General features: G+C 46.0%; 1 protein-coding gene across 2 annotated transcripts; it reads right to left on the bottom strand.

The window, feature by feature from the left end:
- Positions 1-276: 276 nt before the first annotated feature.
- On the bottom strand, positions 277-14,826 carry casq1b (calsequestrin 1b). 2 transcript variants are annotated; one of them, XM_068588171.1, is made up of 12 exons: positions 14,436-14,826; positions 6,426-6,458; positions 4,378-4,471; positions 3,756-3,856; positions 3,529-3,640; positions 3,339-3,412; positions 3,122-3,252; positions 2,435-2,480; positions 2,253-2,307; positions 2,039-2,139; positions 1,857-1,931; positions 277-1,164 (listed from the first exon to the last, which is right to left on the bottom strand). In XM_068588171.1, exons 1-12 carry the CDS (start codon positions 14,670-14,672, stop codon positions 877-879), a joined length of 1,347 nt encoding a protein of 448 aa, XP_068444272.1. In that variant the 5' UTR covers positions 14,673-14,826; the 3' UTR covers positions 277-876. The 2 variants fall into 2 exon arrangements, with proteins under 2 accessions (XP_068444272.1, XP_068444273.1); XM_068588172.1 differs by lacking the exon at positions 6,426-6,458.
- Between the last annotated feature and the right edge of the window lie 1,206 nt (positions 14,827-16,032).

The raw sequence follows: 16,032 nt of genomic DNA, 5'->3' as shown, positions 1-16,032 counted from the left end.
GCATTTAAAATACTCAAATTTCTCAGACATGTTAAAGGTGCAGTGTGTAGCATTTCATATTGGTAGAAAAGTAATATGACATATTACTAACTTTTCTTGACTGTTTATGACAATAAGAATCTTGTTTTTCTTACTTAAAATTAGCCCTTTTTATCGACATACCGTCTGTCTTCAATTAGCCGGCCGACATGTTTCTACTAGAATAATATAATGCATTTGAATAGATAGGTATAAATATCAGTGTATTTCATGTAGAAATAACGACAAAAAACAGCATTGGTTGTAAAACACTTTTGTCTTTCATTTTTTAATATGAGAGCAGAAACAAATCAATTTGTAACTTTTGTATTTCCCTGTATCCCAATAGTTTTCCAAGATTGTAAAAATCTTAAGACTGTCCAGTGATTTCAGGTTAATCTCTTAAATATAGTAAATGAAAGTGTTTGTTTCTTCTCTTCATCAAGTAGAAAACAAGACATTGAAACAGAAGATGAGAAAGGGGTGAACCCCGGTCTGTGACATTAGGTAGAAAACATCAGGGCCTCGGTTAGCACAGACGCTAACGTTCATTGTGAACCTCAGAGGTGAGAGATTAGCATATTCGAACAAGAACAAAGGACATGTAACATTTTAAGCAGCAACCCTGTTCATCAACAGTGATGCACATCCTCTGCTTCTTTAAAGATATTCCTCCCTGACTGACAGTAAAGGTTTCCCATCGGGTCATTATGTTTGTCCTTCACAGGACACCTTACAGGAAGCTAACACAACTTGTGTTTGCTGCTAGATGTAAGAAAAAGAAAAAAAACTGGAACTACGTTTGGGTTTAGCCGTTTCTGGCTAAATTATAGTGAAGTGAAATATGCTGGTCAACATTTATTCATCATCGTCATCATCATCGTCATCGTCGTCATCGTCGTCATCATCGTCGTCGTCATCGTCATCATCATCGTCATCATCGTCGTCGTCGTCGTCGTCATCGTCGTCATCGTCATCGTCATCATCGTCGTCATCATCATCGTCATCGTCGTCATCGTCGTCGTCGTCATCATCATCATCATCTGGGTCAATCTTTCCAGACAGAACGTCATCGATCCACTGCTCGAGCTCGTCCGCTGTCGGCATCTCGTCCTGGTCGTCCATCTCCATCCACACGCTGTCGGCCTGCCGATGACGGGGAAACAAAAATAATCACTCAAGGACCAAAGACTCAATAACAGGCTCCAATTATGAGTAAAGGTGCAGACATTTACTGATAGTATAGGGCTAAAACAAAGGGTATAGGGCTAAAACAAAGGGTATAAGGCTAAAACAAAGGGTATAAGGCTAAAACAAAGGGTATAAGGCTAAAACAAAGGGTATAGGCGTAAAACAAAGGGTATAAGGCTAAAACAAAGGGTATAAGGCTAAAGCAAAGGGTATAAGGCTAAAGCAAAGGGTATAAGGCTAAAGCAAAGGGTATAAGGCTAAAACAAAGGGTAAAGGCGTAAAACAAAGGGTATAAGGCTAAAACAAAGGGTATAGGCGTAAAACAAAGGGTATAAGGCTAAAACAAAGGGTATAAGGCTAAAACAAAGGGTATAAGGCTAAAGCAAAGGGTATAAGGGTAAAACAAAGGGTATAAGGCTAAAACAAAGGGTATAAGGCTAAAACAAAGGGTATAGGGCTAAAACAAAGGGTATAAGGCTAAAACAAAGGGTATAAGGCTAAAACAAAGGGTATAGGCGTAAAACAAAGGGTATAAGGGTAAAACAAAGGTTATAAGGGAGCTAAAGTGTTTCGCTTATTGCACTTTAAACCACTTGAAATCAATGTTTCATCGCAGGTTCATCCAAAAGTTGAGAGAGGTTGCTTACGTCCTCAACATCGACCACACCAATGTGAGGAGAAGAGAGGTCGATGCCGAAGGTCTTCTCCCAGTACGGCACCAGCTGATCGAGAGAGACGGACATTTGTTAGTCGTCAAACGTGCCGTATTCCAACCTGTATGGACTGTGCCTGCTGGCTAGTGCTCTGCTTAAGTGAGGGATGTTCATACCAGGGGGAAATTGTCGGGGTCGATCCAGATGATGCTGAGGTTGGGGTTGTCGGTGTTCTCGCGTGCCACCTCCTTCAGGATCTCCAGGAATTCAAAACCGTCTGAAGAACAGTTCAAATGTCAGCCGTGGTTTGTGAGCCCGGTACCTGAACGCATTGGCAAAGCTGGTCGAATCTCTACGTGGATATAAAGAGGCACTGGGGTGGACTTCTACCTGGGTCATCTTCCTCAGCAAAGGCAACAATGTGCTCTCCATCAATGTCATCCTCCTGCAAGCACAAAAAGAAGGATATTTCCACTCCAGATTGACTGATAAGACATTTAAAGTGTTATTAGAGAAGAAAGGGAACTTTGTTTCACGGATAACTTTTTGAAAAGCAGCTTTATATCTCTTACCCAGATCTCATACATGCTGTGGGGCTCCAGCTTCCTCAGTGTGGGTCTGTAAAAAAAACATTGCAAATACAATTATTATCCATTGGTTTATACTGTGGGGGGAAAAACATTAGTTTGAAGATGTTTTCTCCTATGAAAGTTCTCCAAATGTCATAAGATTATCAACAATTATTGTCTACATTCTGCATTGATCTAAACAGTGCTTCTTGTACCTAAGTAAAACCAGCAATACCAGAAGTAAAACTAGCAATAACAGAAGTAAAACTAGCAATACCAGAAGTAAAACTAGCAATAACAGAAGTAAAACTAGCAATACCAGAAGTAAAACTAGCAATACCAGAAGTAAAACTAGCAATACCAGAAGTAAAACTAGCAATAACACAGTGTGAAACTACTACGTAACAAGCAAAAGTACTAAATGTTGACTGCACAATGGCTTTAGAAGAAAGACTTCATTGGCTTTTAGAGTAATTCCATTTCAGCTTCAGTTTAACTATTACATTTTGTTTGCCACAGGGCACATTGCCCCAGGAAAATAAAGACTAATATTCATAGCACAAAGGAAAGTGATACCAAAGGTGTCAGAGTAAGATATTTGCAGTTAGTCTCTAAAGGAAAATGTAAAACGGTTGTCTTTGCGAGTACAAGTACCTCAACACATGTCCACAGCATCACACAGGGCCTCACCTGTCATGCTGTTCAATGTAATCGACGAGCTCAGACTCGATGTAGGGCTTTCCTGGAATGGTGACGGGCTCCTCCATGAAGGGCTCATAGAAGTCGACTTCGTTCACCTTCAGCTTCAGCTTCTTGGCGATCTGAAAGAACGCGGAGAGAGGTGAGCGGCGGGAGACGCCAGAACATTTCAACGTTCGAACTCAAATTTCAAACAAACGATTCGCACCTTGGGGTCAAACGTGGCGAAGAACTTGACGAAGGGGTGGAACTCCTCGGCGGCGTCGTCGAACTCAATGAAGTCTGGACGGGGAACAAAGAAGGAACACGGCATTAGGAACACGGCATTAGGCTCACGGCGGCGGTTTCTTTTAAGTTTCATCCGTTTGAAGCCGTCGGATCGTGAACTTTCGACCTACGAGGAGATTTCTCGCTCTTGAAGTAGCCGACGAGCTTGATGACCTCGTCCATGTTGTAGAAACCCTTCAGCTCGCGCTCGTTGTCGATGACCTCCACGGGGTCCTCGACCACCTGACGGGAGACGCTTTGGATCAGTCCTCACGTCGAGGTGCCACAGTATACTGACGACTAAACGCAGTCGGCGCTTTTACCCACAGTGCTTTGCACCGGGCCAGATGTTACTCACATCGTAGAGGAACTCCACCAGGGTGTCGGCTGCCAGCTCGCCGTCATACTCGATGATCTCATTGTCGGCAAATATGTAGATGCTCTCCACCTCATCCAGACCTGCGGAGAAACAGTCATGACACCGTCACACCGGAAATATGATCTCACATATATAAGTTGTCAATATTTATGTTTACTTCTAGAACTTTAACTCATTACATAGTGTGGTTGATATGTCCTTAAAGAGCCGTATACAGGTAAAGATTAATCTGTCACAGAGCAGTTGGTTGTTGGTTTGTGTCAAGATAGACTTTTCTTTAAAAAAAAAACAATAAAAGAAGACTACAAACATATTCATGCAGCTGATTTTTCTTGCTCATGGGCTCATTTACAGCTGCCATTACAAAGAAGCTGTGACATCAACTCAACACTTGAGGTCAGACTTGTCTCATGTTTGGTTTACTGTCGCTTCAATCCAGATTCGATCCCACATTTACAAAGAATGACCAATTCTTTACCTTTGCTGTTAACATGATCGTACACTTCATTGGATTTTCAGTGCATCTGTCTTTTGTTTTGTAAATTGTGACGATGAGTCAGTGTTTTCACCGCCAAGTCATTGTGTTGGCATAAAAGTTTACCGAGCTTCTTGGCGACAGCAGAGTCCTTCTTTTCGTCCACCAGGCCGAATCCGATGTCCTCGTCGTCGAAGTCGCCCAGAACCTGGGCTGCGAGCTGGAGCGAGAGAGAGAGAAAGAGTTGTATATAGCACCACGTGACAACTGATTTCGACCCGAGACCGACGTCGCCGTCTCGTCCGTCCGTGGTGGACGTTTTCCTAATCTCTAAATTCCCTCGGAAGCACGCTTTCAGTTTGGTTTACACGAGCAACCCCTTTGGCATTTCATCCTAATTTTCAAGGCCTTAAAAGCAAAAGCTTTAGATCGCTGCCTTGCACTTTCTAAAACGGAGTGAAACCGAAGCCAACAATTGACAGCACTCATAGCCGGCGCGAGAGGAGCACAGACAGCGGGGTTTCCAGAAGAACAAGAGGGGCAGAACTTGAGCCAACTATGTCGAGGGGGAGGAGGCGCTGCGACAGGTGCGGTGGAAAGGAGAGGAGCGCACACTTTGCAAAAGTAAAGCCGCTGCATACGTGCACATGTACTGTAAATACACAGGCCCGAAGCGATAAACAAATGCACATTGCCGTTTTCCCCCCCGTTACATGTGAGGTTACGCTCTGACTGAAGTGAGTCGAAAGCGTTATGTGGCGCCTTGCGAAGCATTCATCTGCGGCCAAGTGCCCCAAGAAGCACCAGCAACACATAGCTAATGCAGCATGAAAAGTATTGTATGTGCTGTGTTGCTCTTCACAGGCAATCTTTGATGCCATCCATTATTTTGGGCTCTGCAGTCCAGACACATTAGCTCATGATTGCACCCAGCGCCAATTCCCCTCTAATCTGGTTAGGAGGATTGGCCTCTTTACTTTGAAACGCTAAAGCAAGATAATCGCCAGCTAACAGCTGATGGGAAAGGTTCCACGCGGTGGCGAAGGCTTCTTTTAAAGGGTAAAATGAGCATGTTTGGTTGTTCCTATCCTGCATAGATGTGCAGTTGTAGTATTTTGGGAAATACGCCTCAATGCCAAGAGTCACATCTGTCTGTTCAGGGTGAAGCTACAGACACAACTCATGAAGTTCTGCACTTTCAACCCTCCTCTTTTGGCGCCTGCATGCAACGTGCCGGGGGCCTTGCAAACTGACTCCAATGTGCACGCTGAGAGCCACTGACGCAGGAAAGCGCGAGATGGTCCACACGGGGCGTTCGTCCAGGAAAGCCGCGGCGCGCGTCTCGAGTGAAACTGAAAGCCAACGTTGACAGTTTGTCACATCCGTCAAGTTAACGCTGTGTCCCTAAACCCCGCTAAGTGGGTTCGTTCCCTGAACCCTAACTTTTCTGTGAAGAAGGACGTTTATGTTGAACACTATGTCCCTGACGTGTCCTAAAAGGTGACGCTACAAGAGTACGTTTCAAACTTGGGAGCATTGACGCATCGGGTGGGAGAATGTTTCGGCTGTTTCCAGTCGTTTTGCTTCGCTAAGCTAAGCTAAGCTATCTGTCTGCTGGTTGTAGCTCCACATTGAAAGCACAGATATGAGATGATGTCATTCTTCTCAACTAACTCTTTCGTTTAAGCGTATTTCCCAAAGTCCCAAACTACCGACACCCACTGAGGCACCCGTTCCTCTGACCGGTGTCCCACCGCCATTCAATGGAGGTAAATGGGATTTCCTTTGTGCTGCATGTTAGATGTGCACATGTACACTTCTGTTGGCATTAGGGTGGTGGCGGAAACTCTGGAGACCAGAACTACCTCCAAATGTCAGACATAGTCAAACACTCTACGGTCATTGAAGGCTGCGTGGATGAACGGGTAGGGGGATGTTAGGGATTGATTAATTGATTAGATGGGAGCCTCCTCTCTCTTTCACAAGTACATCGCCTTGCTGCTGCTGGACTTTGGCAGCATCTCAGTCTCTCTGTGGTGTCTGTTGTCAAGTTATTTCATCTGTTTTGAGCTAAACTGCAGTCAAGGACTGGAAGAGAACAATCGGCAGATACTGCAGCGGCAGAAGAATTTGTGTTTAGTTTCGCAGGCACGGAGAGGCAGACCTTGACGTACCTGAAAGATAATCGCTGCTTGACTTGTGATCAACTGCAAGAAGAGGTCACGCTTTAGGGGAAAGCACAATAGTCACAGCCTCCAGGCGTCCAACAAGTCGGATCGGCCTTCACAGGAGACGAGATAACTTGAGATTGTGTTACGAATTCAAACCCTCATTCACACATGACTATCTGTGACACTTTACTTGAAAGTCCCCTTAAAAGCAGTGGACCTAATTATGAATGTAGTCATAACAAACTACAGTTGTACGCAAAAATGGGATTTAGTCTGTCGATTTGAATGAAACAATCTTTGTTTTACGTACAACAATACCTGATTGATTGATAAATCAGTGAATGGGGCTAAAAACAAGAAAATCAAACAAGTATTGAATACATTTTACTGAAGCGTGCACCAGTGGTTGAATAAATAGATGTTTCCTAATGTTTTTAATCCGTGCCTGGAAGCAGAAGTTACAGAGGAACACAAGCATTTTGATCTCTTGTCTTCTGCAACGATCGGCTGGAGAAGCATTAATAAACTCTGCAGCGTGCAGCGCTCGACCCCCGACGGAAATCGCACTTTTTTCTCAGATAACACGCTGCGTTGCTGCAGAAGTACTTTAAAGAAGAGAATAGACAACGCCAACGCCAAGAAATCTATACAACACCATCCTCCTCCCTGTTGCCACATGGCATGGCCATATTCTCACCACTGGGGTATTTATAAAAGAGGTGAAGTTATGAAGTCCCGCGGCTATATAAGGGCGTGAGAGAAAGCATGTCGAGGAGCAGAAAAGAGGATCCGTCGCATATAGAAATGGGTGCGGGGAAGGAAGGAGGGGACGGCCGATGAACGGAAGGAGACACTTGACCCGCGAGTTCACACTTGGCAGCCGTCGTCTCCTCCTATAGTTTCATCTCTCATCTCCACACCACTTTTCCTCCACCGCTTCTCCGTATCCATCTGGATACGTTATCCCGACTTCGTGCCCCTCCGCCCCCCCTCTCCTCGCTCAACCGTCCACTAGTGTGAGAGGTCGCCAGCGTGAGCGCTTGGCTCCGGCGCCCCGGTCGGTGTCGGCTCGTCTTGACGGGGGGCACACGAGTCGAGGGCACAGCGCCACGGGTGAGTTGTCAAAAACGTGCTGTGGTGCCGCCCCGACGCGCTTGGCCGTGGCCCCATGAGGGCGAGCTGGGAGAGGGCGCAGGGGTCGCAGTGCAGGAGAGGAGGTGGAGGGGGGAGGGGTCATGTTTCTTGTAATATGGCCGCCCACATGCTTGCTCAACACGACTCGGTGCAGGTTTCGCCTTCAGACTGTTTACTTTGGTCAAACTGGACTTGAGTGGCAGGTGGGATTGCTGCTGAGTTTGTCTAAAAATGGCGCAGCGCTCTGAAGACGTCGGTCGCTGGTTTGTTCTCTCTTTGCTGCACTGGGTGGACTCATACGATTGGTGCCACAATGTTTTAATTTCCACCTGACGCAAGTGTAAAAGTAACCACATCTACCTGAAAACAAGTGTAAAAGTAAGCACTTTAACATAAAACAAGTGTGGAAGTAACCACTTCTACCTAAAACCACTTCTCCCTTAAAATGGGGGAACTTATATATCAGGTCACATGGTACAAATCAAGAAAAAAACACATGGTATAAATAAAAAAAAACAATCTTAGATATCAAATTAAACTTAAAAATCAGGGCTACAAAAATATATAATCCCCATGTACAACCTCTAAGCACAACTCAAACAATTAGGATTAGGGTGAGTGCTTAAAGGAATATTACAGTCAAAGTAAAAACATCTAAAAAAGTAAAACCCCTTGGAATATGTGGAACAGTAAGTGCAGCAAAATCCCACCATCATCTTTTTCAACGTTTCCCTCACATGCTACCCGACATAAAACTGCTGAATCTGAACATCAAGGAGCATTAAAAGCTTTTCAAAGCGTCTCATCTTCCCGCATGAGCAACTGTCCTGGGATCTGTGCAAATTTTTTTTTTTTTTAAAAAGTAGTGAAGTTCATCCTGCGTTTCCTCCCAGCCGGACTGTAAATTAATAATGTCTGCTGTAACGCATCGTCAGGACTCCTCAGCGGGCGCTTACGCAACACTGCGCCAGGGGGGTCATGAAAGATTCAGACGGAGCGGCGGCACGGCTTTCCAAAGGCGGCGATCCGGAAGCGACGCTGGTTTTTGGAGCTTTTGCATCCAAACGTCCTCCGGTTCCTTCGACGTGGTTTCGCTTCCCCTCGGTCAACGAGGGAGCTGGTGATGGAGAGCGCACGGAGGGCCTTTAGGAAAACCTCACAGGCACACGAGCTGATTCACCACGACGAAACTGCGAGGCGCGCACGTGTCCGCGGCCATCTGGGGATGACTCACCGAGACGGCGCCGGAGCCGCATTACGGCGCGCTCGGCTAATGAAGGCGGCGCGGTGAGTCACGTGGAAGCCGGCAGGTGTCCTGTGCCACGCGCTTTGCAAACGGACGAGCAGATGTGTTCAGTTGACCCGAGTTGTTTTGGATTCGACGGGGGTGACGACACTGGCGGTCTCAAAAAAGTAAACGCCTTCCTTTGAATGATGATTGCAACGTCGCCTTTGAGTGTCCCAGTAAGTCACGTCAGCCGTCAGGTATGAACGAGCCCACTGAAATACATAAAAAGGCCTTTTTTCCACACAAAACAACACTGTCAAACAGTAAATGACACTATGGCTGAAGTCCATTTAGCTGATTCAGTCTCCTGATGCTCACTGGGACATTTGAACCCGCGCTATTCCTACTGTGACGACTCAAACTGTCCATAATTAAAATTATGAATAACTCTGAGACATGTGCTGTGACAATCGTTTGCAGCTTTATAAATACATCTTGTGAATAGGGTGATGAAGTTTCTGCTCGGCCCGTCTCTTTGCGACGTGAAGATGTGAGTCCAAATCAAGCTCCCATTTCCCACAATGCACCTTTCTCTCCTTCATTCATCAGACGTTCCAGGATACAAATGACAGAGGAGGAAGAGGAGGAGGAGGGAGAAGCAGAAAAACAGCAAAGCAAATATGATGTATGTTACGTTGAGGGACAACGCGGGGTCATGTATGAATGATGTGCAGCAAGAAAAGTGCCGCGTGCACACCGCGTGCCACACGGAGTAAATTTAGGACGACAGAAACAGCGAGCGGCCGCTCTGCCTCGCACAGCGGGAACTATTTTGTCTCGTGTCCGGGGGCGGCTGACATGTTGGTTCCTCGCTGAGCTGCGAAGCGCTGCACCTCAGCTAAATATTTGATGAAATTAAAAAGCTACTAAAGCAGTAAGTTGTTCACGCCACGTGACTGCACGCAGTATGTTTGTGTTTCCCTCACTGTCAAAGCTTTGCGTCGTACCAACTCTGATAGCATTTTTAGCATTTTTTCCCGCTCTTTTATGAGTCAATGCTCTCTATCGCGGCCGCACTTGGAGCTCTTTAGTGGAGGTTGAAGCCATCGAGTGTTTTCTCCCCAAACCCACTTTTCAGATGTGAACCAAAACTCTATTTCTGACATCCTAGCACTTTCCAGTGAAGCATTTAACGCCGGTCCTTATTGTGACAGCGCATCAGGCAGCAACGTCTATAGTTTCATAAACAGCTGAGACCCTCGAAATCAATAGTGCGACCACTTCTATTATTAATCCTCCACAAACAACAGGTGGCTTTTTGACACGCAACAAACCAAGGGCACGTCATCTAAACATAACTCCTGTCACATCCAATGACATCACATCGGACCAAACGGCTCTTGAGTCAGGGCCTTTTTCACACTGTTAATTGAGGAAAGGGAGGGTGGAAAGGGGGGGGGGGGGTCCAGATGCACCGCGAGGAAGGTCAAAAGGTCACAGCGGTGTCACTTCAAGGGATGGAAATGTTAAGTTCTGACAGCCGTGCCACTTTGAATGAGGGGAAATTGAACGGGTGCTGAACAAAGTGGCTTGAAGCGATATGTCGAATGTTAAGCTCCGGAGGCGAAAGGGGCCCACGGGGGGACTCGGCCCCGGCGGCCCCGGCGGCCCCGGCGGCCAACACTCCCCGTGGTAATGAGATCCCATCCATCTTATGCATTCTGGATGCGGAGTGTCAATGTCGTCGCTTAAAATCAGAGCCAACGCTTGCTGTCTGGCTGCTGGTGGAGGTTCACGGGTCGGCGCGTCGGGGTCGGCGTCACCAAACGAGGGAGTCTCCACCCTGACACCGGGTTTTCACTTTCTGTGCACTGAGGATCGCGAAGAGCTTGACGCAGCTTTCTACAGCCTGGTTACTAAAAACAAAGAGCCGAATTGCCGTTAAATCCCATCGACTTCAGGGACTTAGCCCGAGAAATATGGAGGTTACAAGACAGAGAACAGACGGCTAATTTTCTTTGTTCTACATCTTATTTCATCAGCACATCTCTACATGCTTTTGTACGTTCTGTAACACTGGACGCATTTACATTTGATTGAAGTGAAGTTTAAGTTTTATTGAGGAACATTGAGGAATTGGGGTGAATCAGTGCACATATTATCCTCCCATCATTCTCTCCCTCCGTCGGTGCCATCTGCTGTTGTTTAAGATGAAAGCATGAAATGTTTTGTTCGGGTGAAAAAGGGAGGAGCGACTGTCACTCTGGTTTCCACAGCGACAGTCTGACCTTTTCTCAGCTCTCTGAGACGATGGAAGCAGATTACAAAAGACAAAGCCTCCTTTAAACTATGAACATGTGTTGTTTTTTTAGCGCTCCAGTAGCGGTGCTGTTCTGTGAGTGTCTGCTAAATAAACAACAAAAACGTAACCGAACCCTTTTTTGGAATATTTGCAATAGAAATCCCAAATTTGGGGGGAAAAAGTGGGTCTATATTCATGCTAGCCACTTGGTGAGGCAGTGCATGAAGCTAGAAGCTAGCTACAGCAGGCTAATATGCTAACTAACTAGCGCCAAACCCAGCTAAAGATAGTGGGAGTATAATACATTTGTGAAGTTTTTTTACACATTATAATTGGGCAAAAGTTGAGCTTGAGGTGTCTCTTAATCATGATTATCAGCACAAAATGTCATTTGGATATTTGAGTCTTCTTCTCTGGTGGCATCAACATGAAGATCAAACAATTAAATGTACCTTTTTCCTATTGAAGGGAACAATGCTCTCAATTGCAAATGTGTTGAAAATGCCTTTTATTGCCACGTTACGTCATTATTGAAACATATATTTGACTTGCTGTAACTTTACGTTGTTCTCTGCCATCTTTTTCTTCTTTCTTTTGAACTTATAGAATCACCTTGCATTTTAAATTTGGCATGTTCCCGCCATGAAGACATCAATGAATGAACTTTGACAAACAATCAAGAAGGAAATAGAACGTAAACCTACATTGTCATGTACAAAATATATTTCCGGTGTCTGTGGGGTTTGCAGATAGAATATGACATTAAAGAAAGGGCGGTTTACAGTGTGTGTGTGTGAGAGTGTGTGTGTCAGGTAAAGATCACTGCGAGCTGTGTGGAGTGCAGTGATTGAGCGTATTAGCATTAGCAGTATGTTGCACGCAGAAAAGGTCAGAGGTCAAACAGAGAGAGAGAGAATGAATGATCAGGAAGCAGAGAGGTGACGATCAGCACCAGCGTCTCAACCTTCGACGTGGACCTCCATTTTTTAATATTCCCAGCGTAATAAGAAGCGTTAGTCAGCGCCGCATGCGGCCGTTATTAACTGAGTCACCGCCTTTCGGCGTATGGTTAATTACGCACCCTCCCAGTTTGTCTTTATTCATATCTTCAGATGACTTCTGCTTCAGCGGTAATAATGAGAGATATTTCTGTCTGCCGAGGAGGCGCGCTCATGCTAGCAGCGACCGGCTCGCCAGCTGTCAGCTCGAGCTCCCTGAATATGCTTCCAGTTCATGAAACAGACTGTTGTTGTCAGTCGTCAGTGTTAAACACCTGCGATCGCTCTCGCAGATATTACGCCGGACTGAAAAGCTGCACGGTGAGAGCAGCTTGATGTCAAACACAACATGGATAGTGGACCAGATTACTGCACCGACCTTCAGATTAGAACTTCACACATGCAAAACTTTGTGTTTTAGTTAAAAAATGTGATGGATCAAAGGCGTTGGACATGTTTTTTGGGGGCGTGACTGGTTAACGCTTTCTTAAATGCATGGAGAAAAACAATCCAGTCGTAGCAGCGCCTGCAAGATCTGTCGACTAATTTGCTGAATCTAATCTTACTCTGTTTCTATTCATATCACAGAGGGAGCTGTGGGTGGGAAAAAAAATGAAGACAGGCCATTAACTTTCCTGTGTGCCTAAAAAAAAAACAATGAAATAGCTCCAGGGAGCATATCTTCACATTATCTGCTCCAGTACACATATAGATATGTATTTGGTAAAGTAAAGTCAAAACTGAAAAGCATAGACTTAACCAGATACACTTTGATTCCTTGATCTCTCCCTTTAATCATTAATGCTTCCTGATTCATAGGTGGTAATGAGCGGCTATTTTAAGCCCCCTGGGCACCTGTAGTGCACTTCCCTGATTGGCTGCTTGGTCACAACTGGCGGGAAGTCAGTAATATAGTGACAGTCCAGCTGAGGACCGACTCCAGCTAGCATCTCTTTCTCAAGCACGACTTGGCAGCGCCGATGGGGGAAATTGATCGGGCAACAACTTGGGTGTGCAAGCGATGGTTCAAAAGTCAGGCCTGCACCCAGGAGGCAATGCCAAACAGAGCAGTGTGTGTGTCTGTGTGTGTGTGTGTGTGTGTGTGTGTGTGTGTGTGTGTTGCCTGGAGAGAAGTGATGGAGCAGTGGGAGCAGTAGTTGAGGTGAGATATGGCCCTAAACTGTCTGTTTGTCCCAGGAGGGCTTTTAGCTTCTTGCTAAGCATGCAGAGCTGTCCCGGGCTATTTACAGAGGTGACTTATGCAGGCTAGTGTAAGGTACACTGCGCTTCTGTAAGAAGACACTGCCGCTCTGACAGGCAAAGGATTACTGTGGTGAATACAGTAGCTGACGCTGGGGCCCAGGTGCAGCGACCGCGGGGCCGGCGAGTGAAGAGCCTGGCTCGATTTTTAAAAGGGTTTCCAGAACACGCTTTCTGCCCGCCGATTAGCAGCAGCTGATTTCAGAGAAAGCACCTCAGGGACGACAACCGAAGAGCTTTTTTCCAAAACTGAGCTGTAAATACGACGCATCTGCAAACATTAATCGACAACACAAGAAATAGGAAGATTGTCCTGGAATTTGGCTCAATGTAGTTGTGAAACGAGGTCCGATCAATGCCGTGACAAATATACGATCATTTCTACAGTGTGCAATGGCTCGATAACAGAGATCCATCATGTGACATGAGCCTTGATTCAATTGTATCAATGAAGTCAACTTTGAAGCGTTTTATTTGAACATGGATTAAGTAGGATCCAATCGCTGGAAAACATCCATGCACGGTATCTCAGGGTTAGCCATGAGTGACTGAACCGGCTGTGAAACACTTCCTGAATGCCATGAAGGTTAAACACACAACAACAAGGCAAAGAGGAGATGTATATGATGTGTGAGACTCTTCGAGATCTGGCGTTTTATTACCATGAGCCGATGGAGGCAAAGGAGGTTGTGCGAACTGTCGTTTGATCACATCGAAAAGGCCAAAAGTGTTCATAGCGATTCCGAATGTCCACATTGTCTGTTTCTTTGAGCTGAACTACTCGCCTCACAGTCATTCAGCCTGTTTCCTTGACCCACATTCATCCACTTGCATCCTTCAGGTCAGCATCCATCCAGGCTGCCACACCCAAAAAAGGTCCACGAATTCCCCCAACACAACCTCACCCAACCCGCCTTCGTCCTCACCTGTCAACAGAACCTGTAAACCCACTTATCTAGAACTCTTAAGTGCAAAGGCCACGGCTGCGTCCGGGGGATCTCCAACTGGAGCCAAATTCCCAGCATGACCCTTCCCCCACGCGGGCCACAGATCCATCCACTGTCATGCTTTTTTTCGGGGCGGAGACCCACCTCCAAAGCCAGCTCCTCTATCTCAAACTGCTTCATGGCGCTGCGGTTCCCGTCCACGTTTTTGTGGTAGTAGATCACCATCACGTCGTACTTCTTCATGATGGACTTGTAGTTCTTGGCGCTCAAGTCGTGGACGCGGTCTTTGCCGTCGTACTCGGGGACCTCCATGCCCTTCTCCCCCCAGGAGAGGGTCCCCAAAGAGAGGAAGACCCCCAAAAACACCCAGCCCCACTTCATGGCTTTTCACCTTTTGGCGGTCACTACTTTTGAGCCTCAAGGGGGGGGAAAAAAGACACTTGAGAGGTTTGACGTCGTCCCGATCGCAGGGAGAGTGAGGAACACAGCTTCCTTTCCCCGCCGGCTGGAGAAGAGAAGGTCCGGCAGTGACACCCCTCCTTTAAAAAAGAGCTACACGTGGTTTTGCTGATGCCGCTTGCCAAAAAGCGAGGGAGGGGGCCCTTTGGGGAGGGGGCGACGCAAATCGGTATGCGAGTCGGTCCAGATCCCACTCGTCCAAGAGCCGTGAACAAGCCGGAGGGGCTGCCAAAAAAAGGAGGACGACGTTGAGTGGGATGGGGGGGGGAGGGTGCGACGTGGTGGGAATAGTTTGGGTCGTAAGATGATGGGAGGAGCCACGTTGAGGTCGGACGGGCCACCTGTTTGAAGCCGCGGCTACGAAAAGGGACAGAGGTTGAGTCGGGTGTTTCGGAGAGCTCAGTGTCTTGGAGGACCGAAGGTATAGATGGACGCATGCGATGAGAGCCCCGCGGGGAAATAGGAGCTCCGAGATGCCATTCCCATATTAAGTTTTGCGGAGGAGCCGGACTCTCGCTAAAAATAAGGCCTCTGTGGGACAGCGCGGCGGACAAGATGGCGTCCACGCAGAGGGTCAGAGGGTAGGCGCAGATAAGAGACTCAGAGTCACGGCACAAGAGCAGGGTGTGCGTCTGTTGTTGACGTCGCACTGACTTTAATAAGTAATTGTTCACGCTTCAATAGTAATTCATAAAGAATGTCATGTTTTTTTCTGGTTGCTGGACTATTGTTTGTGAGATGAGATCGTGCTGTGCAGTTTTATCAAAGTCTGTGCAATAAATATGGATATTTAACAGATGTTGTATTTCTGTAAGTTTCCCAGAAAAATGACAAAATATATAAATATCTGTCTTTTCCAATCAAATCAATTATTAAAAAATAATATTGCAACAAGGATGTACTGTAGCGCTGATTGGAAACATATTTATGTGATTAAATCGGAGCAGAAACACAGTTCACTTTCTCTGGCGTCAAAATTCAACTTCTTTTAGATTTCAAGGAATCAAATTATGGAACGACTTTTCCCTCCTAACAAAGAAATGTCCTTCGATAAAATGTTTGAAAAGTTGCCTCAAAGAAAGTCTAATTGCTGTTTTTTATGGATTAGTGTCCATGTGTTTCTAGTTTTAGCTGTTATATGTAAATGTTTAGCTTGTAGCATTAGCAGAGGTATGATCCAATACTCCTGAACAAACACAAGCAATGCTAACGTTCACATGCACACACATGCCTTCACTCGTATATAATTACATCTTATTTCTTTCTTTTGTTGTCTATCTTA

Source organism: Clinocottus analis, unplaced genomic scaffold (genome assembly GCF_023055335.1).
Source record: "Clinocottus analis isolate CAN_PGR_092001 unplaced genomic scaffold, fCliAna1.0.p SCAF_21, whole genome shotgun sequence".
Classification (NCBI taxonomy): Eukaryota; Metazoa; Chordata; class Actinopteri; order Perciformes; family Cottidae; genus Clinocottus; species Clinocottus analis.
Note: the sequence above shows the minus strand (reverse complement) of the source record. Positions and strands in the feature narration are given on the sequence as shown.